The 19,241-nt window shown below is 38.2% G+C and overlaps 1 protein-coding gene across 3 annotated transcripts in view; it reads left to right on the top strand.

The window, feature by feature from the left end:
* Positions 1-19,241, top strand: part of ITPR2 (inositol 1,4,5-trisphosphate receptor type 2) — a 506,561-nt gene that overhangs the window by 188,847 nt on the left and 298,473 nt on the right. For all 3 annotated transcript variants that reach the window (XM_055280315.2, XM_055280317.2, XM_055280318.2), the window contains exon 22: positions 16,740-16,933. In XM_055280315.2, the coding sequence (XP_055136290.2) occupies positions 16,740-16,933 (194 nt within the window). The remainder of the gene's footprint in view (positions 1-16,739; positions 16,934-19,241) is intronic.

Here is a 19,241-nt window from a genome sequence, read left to right as displayed (position 1 = left end):
TAAACTCGCTCATTGTAGATCCTGTCTGCTGAATGTGTAAATGTCATCAGTAACACTATGTGAAACCGCTGTAAGACCAAAACAGAATGGAAAAATCTAAACACCTCAGTGGATGGAAATTCCTCTCTGAAGAGCAACTGTGAAGCAGAGGAATATTGCAACACGATACTCTAAATGGAATTAAGTAGCTTCAAGCACAGTGGACTATGGAAAACACTTTGATTCATAAATTCAAAAACTAAGATCAGAAATGGACCAAAACCCAAGAATAAATGAAATGAAAATTGATTGAACTTAGGAAAGAAATAGAATAAAATGGTTGGCTTTATTTATTCATTTATTTTTTACCAATACAGATTAAATTATAAGATGTCAAAGAGAGAATAGATTTGAAGGAAAATCAAATAGGTGACATTGAAGAAACGCAGGAGAACAATGAAGAGAATGATGATGATCCAAAGAAACAAGTGATGAGGGTGAGAGGGAAAGAGGCTGAAATGGAAGAAAGGCAAAGAAGAGCCACCATATGAATAATTGGAGTCCCTGAAGAAGAAAAACAAGAAAATGGAACAGAATGAGTATTTAAAATTGCAATCCAAGAGAACATTTTGGAAATAAAAGACAACCTGAATCTACATGGTGTAATTATCCAGAATGGTAATCTCTAAGAGCATAATAAAATGATTATATATAGTATACATTCAGAAAGAGAATAATAAGGGTTTGAGGGAGGAACCATGAAAGCAAATGGAGTAAAAAGGAAAGCGTATATGAATATTCTTTACTATTATCGCATCTTTAATGTAAATTGAACATTTTATAAAAATAAATCTATGAACAACATATGAATGAGAAAAAGCAAAGACCAAGAACTATAGTTGTTAATCAAAGAGCAGGGACATACAGGGGTCTATATTAATTCTGCTGCCTGAATCTCACTAGTGAGACTCCTTTTACCACTCCCAGAGGGTACATAACACTTGAAATGTCCGTATTAAAGCTCCTTGTTATGCTTTTACAATCTTCAGTCTAAACTAAATTATTCTTAGAAAGCTAGAAGTTGATCCTGACTTTTGATCTCACTGCTTACAATCTGCTTTCAGTGTTTCACCATGAACAGTATTTTATTAAAGACTTACTTTGTTTTTTTTAGAGCAGTTTTAGGTTCACAGCAAAATTAAGAGGAAGATACAGAGATTTTTTATTTATCACCTGCCCCCCAACATGCATAGCCTCCTCATATCAACATCCTCTACTAGAAGGGTACATTTGTTACAACTGATGAACCAACATTGAGATCATTATTCCCAAGTTAATCATTGACATTGGGGTTCACTCTTGGTGTTGCACATTCTGTGTATTTGGACAAATGTATAATGACACGTTATCTAACATTATAGTATCGTACAGCATCTTTTCACTAAAAATTCTCTGTGCTCTGCATATTCAGCCCTTCTCCCACCTCCTCACTACCCCCTGGCAACTGCTGATCTTTTCCTCTCTCCATAGTTTTGCCTAAGGAAAGTATTTTTTTCTTGGAAAAGTCGTTACCTGGTTTGCACTCTCCACCGTCTTGTTTATATCTGCCCTCAAAGACACATAAATTTAATTTTTATAATTCTTATATTTTTTAGTGAAGTCCACTGACTTCTAGATACCTTTATTATTCTTTCAGCAATCTGATAATAATTTATTAATTTATTTAACAAGAATGTATTGAAGAATTACTATATGCCAGACACAGTTCTAGTCACTGGTAATAAGTAATGAACAAGATAAACAAAGTTGTTAGCCACAGGGAAGACAATTAATAAATAAATGGGCAAAATTTCTCCTTTCTCCTATTGGGAGAAACAGCCAGATTATCTATCTGTCTGTTTATCTATCTATCTGTCTATCTGTCTGTCTATCTGTCTGTCTATCCATCTAATGTATCTATCCTGTAACATCTGATAATGCTGTGAAGAAAAATAAAGTAGGTCAATGATATGGAGACTGATGGAGTGAGGGAGGGTAGAATTTTGTTTTAAGTTTGGTGGGCAATCTCTGGAGAGATTTGAGAAGGGATTGATATAATCTGATCATGTTGGCTGCTGAATGGAGAATGGAGAATATCTGTGTGGGCAAAAATGTCGAAGGCTTAGAAACTCTTTCAGATTAAAGGAGATTAAAGACATGAAAACTAAATGCAATATGCAATTCAGTACTGGATCCTGGATTAGGAGAAATATTATCTATAGAAGATATTATTGGCACAAGTGATAAAATTTGAAAATGGATTGTAGAAATACGGATTGCAGGTTATATCTGAATATTGATTAGGTCAGTTAGATTTCTTGACTTTTGTAATTGCACTGTGCTTAGCTAAGCTAATATACTTGTTTTTAGCAAATACATGCTGAAGAATTGAAAGTTGAAAGGGCATGATGTCTGGAACTAACTTTCAAATAGAGCAGGAAAGATGTGTGTGTGTGTGTGTGTGTGTGTGTGTGGGTGGGTGGGTGTGGAGACAGAGAGATGCAAATGTGGCAGCATTTGTGAATCTAATCAATCTGGGCAAAGTCTATGTGGGAGTTCTTTGTACTATTCTTGCAACTCTTTCTATAAATTTAAAAGTTTTTTAAAACAAAAAAGTTAAGAACTTAAATAATTAATCTGGTAGGAAAAGGATTTATGTTATGCAAGCTGACAATTCAAACTTCAAGAATGATCTTACAACTCTACTAGGAGATGTGTTATTAATATTATAAGCTGGGTTCTCTATTAGACTATAAATTCCTAACAAAGGTTCTGTTAGACTGTATAAATTCTTAACAGAAGAAGCAAGAAGAAACACTTTTCTGGAATCTCCAAATATGGAGATAGGATTGTCAAGCATGGGAAAAATTCCTGTGGTGCAGGGTGAGACAAAGGTCGATGCCAGAGAGGAAATCCCAGATTGTGGAAAGTACCTAGAGAAAAAAAAAGAACTATTATTTTAAAGATCAACTGCTAGGAGTCATAGCAATGTTACCACATTACAACACTCTGTATCATCATCTTGGCTCTTTGCTATCTAAATGATTTGGATTATATTTTCTTCTTTTTTTTTCATATGGAGTCCTCTCAGACTGTATTTTTCTCTTTTAATGAAACTTTATCTTCAATGGGAAGTCATTTGCAAAGTGCAATTTTTTTTTAAAAGAAAGTGGTTTTATAAACATTGTTGCTAGATAGACCGGTTCCTTTAAGTAAATGATACAGTTCTCTATGCTCATATCATGTCTGGAAAATTTTATGTACTAGAACTACATCTTTTTTATCCCTCTTACTTCCCACTTACTAATTTTTCTCCAGCACAGTTGGGGTTGGACATGCAGAAAAATGTGTTTAGCAGGTCAGACGCAGGGGAGTGGAAGAGGAGGCATATCTAGAAGGAAAAGGCTTTACAGTTCCTGGAGTTCCATTTTGTGCCAGCCTCAGTGGCGCCAGGCTTAAATAGGATGTGCACGCACAACATTCATTTGTTTTTTCTGGGAAATCCTGTAGCTTTAGATGCCAGTGATGAGTGTTTGAGGTTGTAGAGATGGCTGGCTTGGAAAGTGGCAATTACAGAAGTTTTCTTCTTCTGCATCCTTGGTCACACAGCAGCCCACCTCAGTGTCACTGTAAGTTGTCCTCATCCTAGATCTGTTTGGGGGTCTGCATCTAGCTTCCAGGCTGTGGCTGCTCCCTGTCACAATGGCTTATAGTTGGCACGCTCGGCAGAAATTGCTAGGCTCAGAAGCAGCTTTTCATCTTTGTACCCTAAAGGTGGTCCGTTCAGAAAATGATTGAGGCTTGCTCATACGGAGACACAGGGAGCTGGCACTGCTCCGGCCTTCACTGTAGTGAAATAGAAGATTCAGATCTTCAGAACTATCAATCCAATACCTTTCATTGGCTATACATTTACTTAAGAAATATTGTTTTCAAACAAATGTACTTGCTCCCAGGAGGCTGTGTCGTTGAGTCAATTTGCTTTGCCTAATACTTATGATTTGCTCTCAGTGATTTTAAATGCACAGGCACCATTCAGTGTAATTGATCTTTTGAGTAGAAAGATTATGGCAAGCCATGTTCTTCTTTGTCACTTACAGAAGGTAAAAGCAAATGCACATACAAGCTGATGAACTGGGTATTTTCCGTATTCTTTGCAAACGGTTCACTTTTAGAAGTATACATCTTTTCTATACTTGCCAAAGGATACACAATCCAAAGCTTTCTATTTCTACCAATAATTAAGAGCCCTTTTTTCTTTTACAACAGCATGGGCATATTTTGTTCTACTGGAGAGTCAAATAGTTGAGGACAAATGTGAATCCCACTTACACGTTGCCTGGCCCCCACAGCTCACCAGGGCATCCTTTGAAATCCAGGTGGAGGCAGCAACCCGTCCTCACTCAGCTCCCCCACAGCTTTGCTGGACACAGTGCATGCTGTAATGGGGCCCACTGGAGCCATACCTGGGGCAGCCTAGGAGCTGGCAGTCACAAGGTATGGGGAAGTGAAGCTCATGATGTGAGGTGGCACCCCCTCCTTTGAAATCTTTTTGGCCCCTAGCTCCTTATATTCTGGGCCTGTGATGGGAGGGGCATCCCTGATAATCTCCTAAATCTGCTGGGGTCATTCTTCCATTGTTTTGGACAGTAGGTCCTGGCTTCTCTTTAGGTGGCTAATTCATCTCCTCATTGTCATGATAAATAGCATCTGGCTTCCCTTGAGATGCCTGATCCGTAGTAAACTCTTTATCGAATGGTCACTTGGCCACACTTCCAAACAGACTTTTTCATGTTTTTCAATATGGATAGGCTGAGGATTTTCCAAAAATTCAAGTTCCGTTTCCTTTTTAATTAGCAATTCCATCTTTAAGCCATTTCTCTTTTCTCATATTTTACTGTAAGCAGTCAAGAGGAACCAGACGTTCTGTCAACACTTTGTTTACGTATTTTTCACCCAAATATTCAATTTCATCTCTGGCAAGTTCTACCTTCCATAAATCTGTAGGGCATGAATACAATTCAGCCAAGTTTATTGCTACTTTATACAATGATGGCCTCTTCTGTAGTTTCCAGTAAGATGTTCCTCATTTCTATCTGAGACCTCCTCCGCATGACCTTTACCATCCGTATTTCTACCAGTGTTCTGTTTGTGACCTTCTATGAAGTCTATAAGAATACTCTTAGAGAATTCAAAAAGTATTAGAGCTACATGCTTTCTCTGTAGCTCTCCTCCTCTCCTCTGAGACTTCACAGAATCATCCTTAAGGACCTGTTTATGGCAGTGTTGGCTTTTTGTAAGATGCACCTGAAAACTCTTCCAGCCTCTACCCACTACCCAGTTTCAAAGCACTTCTACATCTTAGATATTTGTTATAGCAGCATCCCACTTCTTGGTAAGACAATTTTCTGTCTTAGACTATTTGGACTGCTATAACAATAACAACAAAAATACCATAAACTAGGTAGCTTCAAAACAACAAACATTTATTTCTCATAGTTCTGGAGTCTGGGAAGTCCAAGATTATGGTGCCTGCAGATTTGGTGTCCAGTGGGGTTCTGCTTTTTGGATCACAGATGGCACCTTCTTACTGTGTCCTGACTTGGGGAAAGGGGCAAGGGGAATCTGTCTTGGGCACCTTTTGAAAGAGTCCTGGTCCCATTCATGAGGACTCCTCCTCCATGACCTAATCACCTCCCAAAGGTTCTACTTGGGAGAGAGTATCTCAATGCATGAATTTTGGGGGGACACAAACACAGGGGCTGGCAGTTGAGGGCTGTCTTCTGAGTAGCACTCCAGCAGCTTGGGGAGTAGTCCTTCACTTCTGAAAGGGAATCTGGGCAGGACCATCACAGCATCCACCACAATTATCTTCCTAGAAAATGCCCCGATTGGAAACATTTTGGGTCAAGACTAAGATCTTGTCTTGGTCCATTTTGCGCAGCAGACTGTTTGTGGAATGCTGTTTTTCAGATGCTGAGGAACACTTCTGTGCCATCGTCATGTTCTGAGTCTGGTTCTCTTGTCAGCTTTGTGCTATGCTGGCTGCACGTCTAAGTCCTTTCTGGATTAATGAGTAACATCTTTTGCAGAATGCCTGAGACTGGGTAATGTATAAGGAACAGAAATTTATTGCTGACAGTTCTGGAGGCTGGGAAGCCAAGGGTTGCGAGGCCAGCATCTGGCAAAGATCTTCTTACTGTGTCGTCTCTTAGTGGGAGGGCAAAGAGAAAGCAAGAGTGTGAGAGAGCAAGATAGCGCTGAACTTATTCTTTCACAAAAAACCCACTCCTGGGATAATGCCATTAATCCATTCATAAGGGTGGTGCTCCCATGACCTAAATACCCTTTAAAGGTCCCACGTCCCAACTTCACAACATTGGGGATCCAGTTTCAAACACGTGAGCTTTGGGGGACACATTCAAGCCATAGCAGATGTCATAGGAAATAGAGATTATGGAGAAAAATAAAAATAAATTAAAACTTTTAAACATGTAACAAAATTCTAGACATGAAAACAATGGCTAGAAGCTTCCTATTTCCAGGTGCCCCAGAATCACTGGCATCAGAAACCCGCTCTAGGCAGCAAGCCTTTTGCAGGATGCTGTTCCTCAGGAGCTGAGAAAGATTTCTGTGCCATTCTGATGTCCTGAGGCTGGTTCTCTCACCAGCTTTGTGCTATGCTGGCTGTGCCTCTAAGTCCTTTCTGGCTTAATGTGTAATGTCTTTTACTTTTCTGTTTGTTTGTTTGTTTGTTTGTTTCCTTCTAAGCTTTTATAAGTTTTAGAAAAAGTATCTGTATGACTATTGGACTTTCTTTTTGTTATCAATGGTGCTTAAAAGGACTCTCCTCATTCCACCTCCTAGCTTCTCTCTGTGTCAAGAGGGTGTCAAACACATGCTCTACACTAGATCATGTTCCTTTTAAAAATCAAATGCACATAGTAAAATAGGGGGAGAATAACTATGTAATGGATGCCAGGTTACACATCAGGCAAGGGATTACTATGTGAAGGTATCTATTATTTATGTAGAATACCTAACACACCTCTAGGTCTTTTGCATATTTTTATTGTTAATCCTTATTACAGTCCAGCATGATGGATATTATGGTCCTGATTGTGTCCAGGAAATAAGCTTTTCGACAGCTTATATACTTTGCCTAAGATCATACAGCTTGTATGTAGCTTGCTGGAAATTTTGAATTCAGGTTTCTTTTATTTTTCTTTTTCTCTCTTCTTTAAAAAAAAAAACCTACAGCTTTACAGTTGATGTTCTTTCTATTATTATTTTATTGCTTTCTTTATACACAGATGACTTCCTCATGTGCAAAGACTCGTTTCTACTTTTTCCAAGTTTCCCGAGAAAGTTCAGCACAACATAGTACACGTCTATGAAAGAGTTTTGATTTGGCTGGAAGTTACTTTTCAGGTCATATTAAAGAGATTTTTTTTTTTTTTAAACAAAGAATCACTCCTTTGTGAATGGTTGTTTGGCTTGTCTCAGAAAAGTTTCAATTGCAAGTCTTAAAAGTTTTACCAGCTAAAGATCTCTTGAAGCTAGATATTCCTCTTCCTTTCCTGAAATAAATTTCTGATTGTTCTCTCTGACTCTGTGTTTTGGCTCTTTCTCCACATTCCAATGTAAGGATCTTTCTAAATCACATACTCTACTTCTTTATTTAGCTCTCATCATCTCCAGAGAATAATAACTCAGCTCTTTAAATTGGTGCCCAAGGGTCTTCATAATCTGAGTTAGACATCTCCAGCTCTGTCTCCTGCTGTTTCCCCAGTAATACTAAGCAATTGTATCTCCTTAGACACCTTTCTGTGAGCTACTCATATGAGTATCTCAGATATACTTTCATATCTCACTATCGTTAGGATGAATGTGTGTGACATGCCTTACATAGCATTTATGCATTTGAAGCACAAAAATATTTAGAGACCCTAATATTTCAAATATATACTTGTCTTTCTTTTCTTAATTTTATGATTATTTTTCATAAGGTTGTCTCTTCCAATAAACTTATAGAAGACTCTATGACTCTTAGAGTTACTACATAGATTATTAAATAACAGAGATTCAGATTTATTGACTGAGAGTATCATATTGGGGTTATCGAGATAGATTCTATTTCTGGTTCTATGGGGGACTTGTACGATGTCTAATATACATTGCCTAAGTGAGTATATTGCCTAAGTGAGTTAATAGGCACATTGCCTAAGTGAGTTAATAGGGCAGGATCAATCCCTAAGAATGACCTTACAAATAATGAGAATGACTGAAGAGGGTCATGTTGTTCTAAGCTCTCTACTACAGTTATTTTTCTGTAGTTATAAATATTGCTTGAGCCTCAGTATCTGATGTCTTCGAGTGTTAATACACTTGCACAGGCTCCCCAGTTCTCACAATCTCTGGTGACCTACAATAAGGCTTTTTGTTAGAACCCAACACAAACTTATAGAATGCATAGACCCATTTGACCCAGCAATCCCATTACTGGGTATATACCCAAAGGACTATAAATCATGCTGCTTTAAAGACACATGCACACGTATGTTTACTGCGGCACCATTCACAATAGCAAAGAGTTGGAACCAACCCAAATGTCCAACAACGATAGACTGGATTAAGAAAATGTGGCACATATACACCATGGAATACTATGCAGCCATAAAAAATGATGAGTTCATGTCCTTTGTAGGGACATGGATGAAGCTGGAAACCATCGTTATCAGCAAACTATCGCAAGGACAGAAAACCAAACACCGCATGTTCTCACTCATAGGTGGGAATTGAACAATGAGAACACGTGGACACAGGAAGGGGAACATCACACACTGGGGACTGTTGTGGGGTGGGGGAAGGGGGGAGGGACAGCATTAGGAGATATACCTAATGTTAAATGATGAGTTACTGGATGCAGCACACCAGCATGGCCCATGTATACATATGTAACTAACCTGCATGTTGTGCACATGTACCCTAAAACTTAAAGTATAATTTAAAAAAAAAGAATGCTGGCATAGAAAGGAACCATATCTATACAATATATGAGCTTCATATCTTCATGCAACACCCATTAAAAATGGTCACATAGGATCTCCGTGAACACCTGGAGTGACCAAGATTTTACTTCTGCAAAGGGTAGGCCTTTCTTATTTTTCATAGCTCTAATTATTAGGTCTTTTTTGTTTGGTTATCCTATATGTAGACTTCCCTCTCACTTCCAGCAAGCAGCCTTACCTCTGTTGCTTGTTGAACTGCACAGAAATCCAACATCCCTTCCACATGTCAGGTCTTTCTGTGCTTGAAAATGGCTAGCACATCACCTGCGTCCCCCCTCCTCTCTGTATAGTCCTATGCAATTCCTGTAGCAGTTCCTCTTATGACTCAATCTAATTTATCACCAATTTGACTGGCACAGAGGCAAAGCCGGCTACATTCGCCTCATTCTGAACCCTTTTATAATGTAGCCTGGGTGAAAATGAGTGTTTTGTTAACAATAACATAGTATTGATTCCCACTAAGCTTGAACTCAACTAAAATTCTAATTTGTTTTCTTTTACATCACATTTTCCCACATCATGTACTTGAGTTGGTTTTATTTGGCCCTAAGCATATAGCACCTTTTGTATTTTGAATTTACCGTGTTGGATTTAACCTGTTATTTTCTTCCTATTTATGTAGTTTCGCAATTTGGTAGAGTCATTCACTATATTAGCCATCCTCCCTTGTTTCATGTTATCTTTGCATTTGAGAAACATGCCATCTCTGACTTCACCCAAGTCAGTGACAAAAATACTGATGTAGTCAAGGCAAGAACAAAGCAGCAAAGAACTAAAGGCCCAAGCCGGGCGCGGTGGCTCACGCCTGTAATCCCAGCACTTTGGGAGGCCGAGGCGGGCGGATCACGAGGTCAGGAGATGGAGACCATCCTGGCTAACACGGTGAAACCTCGTCTCTACTAAAAATACAAAAAATCAGCCAGGTGTGGTGGCGGGCACCTGTAGTCCCAGCTACTCGGGAGGCTGAGGCAGGAGAATGGTGTGAACCTGGGAGGTGGAGCTTGCAGTGAGCTGAGATGGTGCCGCTGCACTCCAGCCTGGGCAACAGAGCGAGACTCTGTCTCAAAAAAAAAAAAAAAGAACTAAAGGCCCTTCTATGCTTTAACATTGATCAGTTACCCGGTATTCTTTGGCATAATCACTTAACCAAAATCATGCCTATGAAACTCTACATTAGCCAATACATGTGTCTGTGGTGTGAGAAATCAAGAGCATCGTTGCCTTTGATGATGGGGCTGGGGAGAAATTTGGGGGGAATTGACTGTGAAAGGGCACAAGAGAGCTTTCTAGGGTGATGGAAATTTTCAGTAACGGGTTTGCATGTGGTTCATATGGTATATGCCTTTATGAGAACTGCTCAAACCTTTCATTTATGATCTGTGCATTTCACTGTGAGTAAATTACATCTCACTTATGAAAACAGCATGCACATTAATTTATTACTTCCATTACCAACAATTAATCATTGAAGATAAGTTTTGCAAATTGAAATCTTGAGGTTTGGAATATTGAAATGACTTTGTCAATATTTGACAGTGACAAAATCCAAAATAAGATGCAGAACACAGCCACTATTTTATATGAATTGCTTTTTCAGTTCATCCTTTGAATAACACTTCTATAGTGTGTGGGATGTAAAACAGTTTTCTTCTAAGTAGTCTACTTGATATTCAATAAAAGATGGCTAATAACATTACTAGACTTTGGTTACATGCTTTTGGTTGGTTTTGTTTTGTTCTATTTCTAAGCCCTTGTAAAGTTGGAATCTGTAAGCAGTCTATTACTATGCTGTATTCAGTGGTGTTTTATTTAGAATGAAGAAAATTAGGTATCATATTATCTGCTTCTTCCAGTAAGTATTCTTTATTAAACACTCTTCTGAAGGACATCTCCATTTAGAGTCAATATTGTGTTTCAATTGTGCCGTATTATAAGACATTATGAACTATAATTATATGATGAAACCACATATTCATTAGTAAGGTGGTGACCACTATAATGGAACATAATTAAATGGAGAAGAGTTGTTTTTCAGAGGTGTAGTGAAAGCAGGCAGATGTCCTCCACTTTTCATTTTTGAAATAATACCTTACAATTATATGGTACTTTTTATTGTTCATGGCTTTTTTTGCACATATTATATAATTTTATTCTTACAAGAAGGCCCAACCTATTTTATAGGATTAAGATTTTGAACATAGGATGATGACATGATTTGACAAGTATCACACTTCTGTAATCTAAATCTTTCACTTCGTTCAAAACCTCGTTAAAAATTGTATATCCTTTGTGAAACTGTCCTTCACTGCCCTCACTCTAAGATAATTTCCCAGTTAAAAAAAATTCCTAAGCAATTTTGTGTGCTGTCCATGCTATACTATTACCATCATATCTGTCTTGTACTTGTTCTTAATTTTTTTGTGGACACATTTTATGTTTTCCTGACCATATTGTAAATTCTTCTTCTTTTCTTATATCTTCCCACCTGAGACGTCCCTGGTATAGAGCCAGATGAACATTAGGTACTTTATGAATACTTTCTGAACAAGGGCTGCCTCTAAAATTAAATTGTATAATATAAGCAAAATATCACTAGTAGTATGTGGCACATGATATGTAATAAAATCTGGTTGGGTACGATCACTTGAGAATAATGTGAGCAAATTTATTATATGATTAATGGAAATTCTACATTTTCAGTACACAGTTTTAATTGGAATCTTTCTGTAATTGCATTAGGGCTTTCTGAATTCTAGTATAAAAATTTTGGAACTTTGTAAAGTCTGTTATTGAACCAACGTGGTGAGGGAAAAACATGATTCATGGTGAGATCAGTTGACCTGTACTTGAGACTCTGCCACTTCCTGGCTATGTAAACTGGAATTTGTCTCCCAACCCTCACCGTGCTGTGAGGATCCAGTGAGGTGAAGGGTGTATGTGACCTGTGGTCTAGCAAGGTACATGCAATATGATAAGCCCCTGATAAAGACAGGTTTCATTATTTTCCCTTATCTCATTGGTATCTATTTTATTAATTTTTTCCTTTTAATAAATTTTTAAGTAATATGAAATTATGTATGCTTTTAGAAAAAAGGGAGAATTATAAAGGAAAGTAAGCAAAAACTCAACTTGATGAAAGATGAAGTACCTTTAATGTAATGAGATCCAACTTTTTATATAAACCTTACTAAAATAAGTAATTCTCATTTTTAATAGTTCATTTTATTATCCAATCTTTGTTATTCATGCATTACTTTGACAAACACTTATTAAATGAGAGTTGGGCATCAGACACTATTCCAGATGTTAGAAAAAGGTAGACTCCCTGTCTTCATGGAACTCGTGTTCTTTTATGTTGTTGGAGAGGGAGACTACAGTAAACACACAGACAAATATATGATATGATGTGAGACAGCGTTAATGCCATGACCGAAATTTGAAGGGGATGCATGGATTGAGAGTGATGGAAGTTCTTCAGAGAGGGTGGCCAGAAGAGGTCTACCTATGGAGGTGACGTTGCACCACAGATCAGAAAGGAGTGAGAGAGCAAGTTGTGTGACCGTCTGGACACAAGAACACAAGGCAGAGTTATAGCAAGTTCCCTGTAGGTTCGGCACATGGAATAAAAACCATGCATGTGTGTACTGTGTATAACTAGCTATCCAGCTTTCCAAAATACTGTGATCTTACTTGGAACTGGGAGTGCTGGTTAGATAAAATTGCTTTCTCCGGCTGTTTAATCTTGATCTTCCCCTTAACCCAGGTTGCTGCCGTGTTACCTACTGCCCTGTGGTTACTAGCTTAATTAAGGCTTTGATCTTATGCTAATGTTTTTGTTTTCTTTGCATACAGAACAGTCCTTTTATAACCCAGACCCTCAGCCAATGGGAGGAAGCACTGCTCCAGGGAATGTTTGAAATAGAAAACTGCTCTAGTTCTAGAAAGTAAAGACATTTTCCAGCAAGGGCAGGTTTATAAGGAGCTGCTAAGCTGGGATGGGAAATAGGAAGACTTCCAGAATCATGTCTTTATGGTTGAACATCATTCGGTTTCAGATGAGTTATTATAACAGCAGATGCATTTATTCAAATCCAACTATTAAAAATATGTTTCAGGGAAAATAATAGTTTTTGTATTATCCATTTTTGGCCTCTATTATGATAAAACATTGAGCTGATTTTAGTAGTCATAGAACAATTAAATGGCTGTGAACAATTATTCACAAAACTCTTTGAATCAAATGTGTCTGTTACCTCTTATAAATTCTGAGAATGTTTCAAAAATGTCTGATATCTAAACAAGAAAATTCAAATTATCATTTTCTTATGTGTTCATAAGAGAAAAGCATTTCTAATAAAAAGAATAAATATAACTTTAAATAAAATAAATACCAACAGACTTAAGTAAATTTCAATCAATATTCTGTTAAATCTCTTACACCTGCTATAAATTCATGTAACTGCTAGTGGTTGTTGAACCCAATAGTGTGATCACCACAGTAAAATTATTTCTGAATAGGGCAAAATTAAATTATGGTCAGCACAGCTGTAGTGTTAGGTTGGTTAATTCCTTATTGCTTTTCACTTTTCTGAAATGGGCAGTAGAAACTTGGCTCACTGGAACAATCAAAGAACAAAGCAATGTATTCCCCAAGCATTCCCAGTTACCACTCTCAGTATGCATTTGCTATACCTATCTTTTAGATTTTTTACTTGAGGGAATTAAGGTTAGTAAAAATATCTATGTAATCATATAATGAAAGAACCCGAAAAGTTGGCCAGTCATTCTTTCTAAGCAGTCCCTTCCTTTTTTTTTTTTTTGAGATGAAGTCTTGCTCTGTTGCCTGGGCTGGAGTGCGGTGGTGCAATCTCACTCACTAGTACCTCTGCCTTCCAGCTTCAAGCAATACTCCTGCCTCAGCCTCCCGAGTAGCTGAAATTACCGGTGCCCACCACCATGCCCGGCTAATTTTTGTATTTTTAACAGAGGGTTTCACCGTGTTGGTCAGGCTGGTCTCCATCTCCTGGCCTCAAGTGATCCACCCGCCTTGGCCTCCCAAAGTGCTGGGATTACAGGCATGAGCCACCGTGTCCGGCGTTTCCTTCCTTCTTACTTTGTACTTAGCAAAGATGACTTCCATATTTTCAAATTATCTCAATATACTTTGTACACAAATGCCAATTCTGGCTGCTAGGTTTATATAAAAGACACAGAAAAGCTGAATTTGTAAGCATTAGGTTGTTCAGAGAATTTATATTATATTAGGCTTTTTCACTGAAAACTTTCGTCAATATTAACTAATTGTGGTTGAGAAGTAGTACAATTTCTTCTTTTGCAATGTTGAGGATTAATCACCTCTGATTTATCTCAACAGTTTAGAATTAGAAGTTTTTCTGTGGAGGAATGGATATTAGAAGCTTTGCATGGCTGTGATTTATGTAGTGTCTGACTTCATGTTTTTCAAGCTTTAATAGTTCACAATTTTAGCACTTCTCATCACCACCAAGCAAATCCAGAAAATATAGCATTTTTAATTTGAGGCCTCTGAGCTGGCCATACATGGAAATGTCAAGTGAGGTTTGTGGCGACCACGTGCCACAGGCATCTGAGAATGTGGTATGACTGCATGAACCCTCCTATTTTATTGATGACATGTGTTACAAATTACTATGGATCTGGCCTCTGGATTTTAATTCCTTGGTGACAGGATCTATATTTGGAGGAAAGAATTGTCTGGGCTAACTTTCTGTGTAGTAATCATTTGGATCAAATGATTATTTTCCATGCAAATCTAAATAAGATGCAGACACTGTGGGTGCCAAGGATTTGTGTGTGAATCAGGGATAAGAATAACAAAGGAGCCTGTTCTGTATTAGTGGTGAGAAAGCATCTCTTGGAGGCAAACACGTATACATACTTGAATCAAGTCTCAGCTAAAGGTAGTGGTTGAACATCGATGGCTCAAAATCATTGCCAACAACCAGATGTGCCTCCCTGCAGTCCATGTAGCAAGCAGGGGGAGGGATGTTGAAATACTCAATTGCTATGATTGTTTGAGAACCACAGACAATGAAGCATTCTGCCTCAAGGCTATTCTGATAGAAAAGAGGGGCTAGCTCAAATCCTTTTGCTTCAGTTTTGTCCGAACTTGGAAATTACCCTTATATATACATTTTATCGTGTTTTTTGGCTTATGCAAGTAGCAGTGTAATAAAAGGTCTCAGACCTTCAAAATGAAAACTTCTGCCTGGACTATGCCACTTTAGGAAAAATTTAACTTCTTTGCATACTCTAAGATGTATTATTGAAGCACTACCCTCTTACACTTAAATTGATTCCATATATAGATAAGATAATGAATTTTCAAAGGCATTTTACCTTTTCGCAGTGTACAGATAATAGTCGTTACCAGTGGCTTAATGGTAATTGTGGTCTGGACCATTCAGATTCTTTTGTCATCTTTTACATATTTTCTTTTTATTTGTTTGCCTTTCGATCCTGTAGGTATTACCATGGTTTACATTCTTCTCTTAGGGCTGAGAGTTTTTTGTTTTTTGTTTTTTTTTAAATAAAAATCTCATCCCATCTTATTTCCATTTCCCTTTCTGTTGGTTTACTGCCTGAGACACTGAGGGAAAGGAAAATTCTTAGCCAGATTCTTAGGCCTTTTTTTAAGGCAGAGCTCCATGAACACCCACGAAGCAAAGACCACTGTTCGGAAAGGAATGGAGACAGCCATTCTTTTGCATCCGTGTTGCTTCTTGTGGGAACTTAGAAGGGAGAAGCAGCAGTCAGGCTGGAGAACATAAATTGTCACAGTGTCAAGGAGGATCCTTGGATACAGCTATTTGTGGTCAGTGTAAGGAACGTGTGCATGATACGAATGATGACATTTTATCAGCAAATAAATAAAGGAGAAGCCAAATTCAGGAAGAGACGGAAAGAGCGTGATCCCGTATTGAAAATGATCATGTTTGTCACTAGCTTGTTTCCATAATCACCTCACACATTATTGCTTTCTATGGGTTTTGAGTAATGGTTTTCTATTCAAATTGGATGAAGGAATGGGAAGTGCATTGGCTAATGCGTATGTCTTCCCCAGATGAGACTGTTTTTTTCTTAAAATAAAGGTAACAGTCCTCCTCACAAGCTCTTTTTATAAGTGTTATGAAAGGAAAGCTAAAAAATCCCTGGTTTGAGGATCAGATAATGATGCTAGAATTCAATATCTAAATGTTTTTAGGCAGTCTTTGTATCCCCACTTGCAACTCACTTTATCTTGGCGATTAGTAATCTTCTTTTGCATTATTGTAAAGCAAGGGCCTATTGGTATGACAGTTAGTAGGACATACTGTGTTACAGAAGGACCTGATTTGGATGTTAGAGCAACCAGCTCACCTTTGGTACATGATTTGAAAGCATTTTCTGAAAAAGGAAAATTTCCATTTTTAAAAGTTGTCATTTTGAAACATGTCTGCAATGTCTTAATTTTATCTGTAAAGAAAGAGCCCAAACAATGCTGATGCTATTCTGTCTTATCCTGAATCCTTTTCCTGGCTGCTTTTCAGTGTGGTTGTGACCAACTGAGTTTTATAGTTACATGATCTCCAGGAGTTATGTATGTTGACTTACGGCGTTTTCTCATGCCAGGAAACAATGTGATGAGAACCATTCATGGGGTGGGAGAGATGATGACCCAGATGGTACTCAGTAGAGGCTCCATCTTCCCCATGAGCGTGCCGGATATGCCACCCAGCATCCACCCGAGCAAGCAAGGGAGCCCCACTGAGCATGAGGATGTGACTGTGATGGACACCAAGCTGAAGATCATTGAGATTTTGCAGGTGTGTTGCCTGACAGAAGCTAGGTGACAAAGATGTAATTTTGCTTATTGGTTTAACTTCTTACCCTTTTTGTTCCAAATCACTGTGTAAATATTCTGAAATGCTATCAATATAATTTTATTTTTTTAAGTTAATGACAAACCTGGTAAAAAATATCACACAGACACTAACGTATGAATCACATTTGTCCATTCCCATTAAATATACTAATGATAATATCTAACAATTGCGGGGTGCTTTCAGGTTGATAAACTGCTTTCATGTGCATTAAAAAAAAATAGTATTGACCCTGATTGAACTTTACCTTCATTTGAGACAGATTTCAGAGCAAGCAAAGTTATTGATTAGTTTCCAGCTCTTTTCCTATTTTTAATTGAATTGAACATGTGATTCCATATATCTAGATTTATTGTTTTAGCAAGAAAGACAAAATTTTATTTCTTATTAACAAAAATTATTAATCATCAGTTTTGGTATTTTATATGTGACAATCTCTCTCTGTTTTTGTTTCTAAAGGACAAAGGAATAACTAGAAAAAATAACCTAGTCTAATGCCTAATTTTAAGAATTTAAAGGAGATAAATTATTATTTCATTCCCATTGGTTTAGTGAATAGACTTCCCATTACTATAGCTATGAATTCTTAGCAGTTTTTAAGTTTGAAAATAACTTTTATGATACCTTAATTATAGCATTTATTCCAGATTTGGAGAATGGAGTTTGAAGTTTTCAAGTACCTGTTAGGAATCTAGGTAGAGTTTACTGTGTCTTTCATCATAATTTAATATAGACTGAGCTACCAGAAGTGGGTTAGTAGTCCTGGAAGGGTCTGTACATTGTTCATTTAAAGTAATTAGATTTATAATCATAAAAGGTTTCACAGTTCCTCTAGGAATTCCAAAGGCTGAATCCCGAGAAATATTGGCAGGCCTCCCAATGCTGTGTTCACGACCCTGAAAAATCGTTTAAAGTTTTCCTGTTGTTAAACTGAGAAAGGTAGCGATCACCTGACCCATGGACCTACTGAGCGCCAGCTTACCATCACCCGACTCATGGGACAAACTCTAAAATATGTGACCTCATTTTAGTCCACATTTACAGAAAAAAAGCATTAGAAAAACAATCTCCAGCAGCTAAAAAATGATAAGATGGAGCTTCTACGGCTCAGCAGTCCGGGGCTGATTCATTTCTTGCAGCGTCTCCTTGAACGGCTGTTCACTCTGATTTTCTTTTCTTTTCTTTTTTTTTTTGAGACAAGAGTCTGGTTGTGTCTCCCAGGCTGGAGTGCAGTGGCGCGATCTCGGCTCACTGCAAGCTCCTCCTCCCGGGTTCACGCCATTCTCCTGCCTCAGCCTCCCGAGTAGCCGGGAACTACAGGCGACCGCCACCACGCCCGGCTAATTTTTTTTGTATTTTTTAGTAGAGACGGGGTTTCACCGTGTTAGCCAGGATGGTCTCGATCTCCTGACCTCGTGATCTACCCACCTCGACCTCCGAAAGTGCTGGGATTACAAGTGTGAGCCACCATGCCTGGCCTCACTCTGATTTTCTATCCCTGTGTCTGGGTCGGCTTCGCTGTGCGTATGTGTCTGGGTACTGTTTCTGAATGTGTCTTTCTTGGAATGGCTCTTCAAGAATTTCTTTGTAACCCCACTCCTTGGTGCTACAAGGACTTCAAGGTCCTGTGCCTTGTGCCAGCTCCTCTCTTCCCCCTGGGTCTTCTTTTTTTTTTTTCCCCATCACTTTGTGTATCTCTCTCATTCTCTCTCTCTTCATTTCTCTCTCATTCTCTCTCTCTTCATTTCTCTCTCATTCTCTGTCTCTCTCTTCCTGGCCCTCTCTTAATTCTTTTTCTCTGCCTTTGTTTTTATCCTTCCCTTTCCTCCTTTCTTTCTACTTTCCACTTGTTTTTCTTGATTAGGCATATTAGAGAATGAAAGTTTTAATTTTGATTGTATTTATGGAATACAGTGCTGCATGTAAACATCATCAACTGAAAGTTAGTGTTTCATTTGTTTATGATTTATCCTTTACTTTTAAAAATAGGATTTTAAACACCCTTCCATGTGAAGCATCTGCAGTCCAGCTCTGCCCCCTGCCTTCTGCTCCTGGCTACCAAATCCCATGCCCTTTCTCAGTCCTCTTTTCCCATGGGCTGTCTCCTGCTCTGCAAATCCCTTTGCTACCAAGAATCAGTTCAACCAATATGTGTTCCAGCCCTCAGCACACGTTCTTAAGAGTCTCTGGTGTTTGTTTTCCCCTCTAGACTGTAAGCTCTTCAAAGGCAGGATTGAGATCCTTGGCACCT

The sequence above is a fragment of the Symphalangus syndactylus genome, chromosome 5, assembly GCF_028878055.3.
Source record: "Symphalangus syndactylus isolate Jambi chromosome 5, NHGRI_mSymSyn1-v2.1_pri, whole genome shotgun sequence".
Classification (NCBI taxonomy): Eukaryota; Metazoa; Chordata; class Mammalia; order Primates; family Hylobatidae; genus Symphalangus; species Symphalangus syndactylus.
The sequence above is the reverse complement of the archived record's forward strand: the minus strand, read 5'-3'. Positions and strand labels throughout refer to the sequence as shown.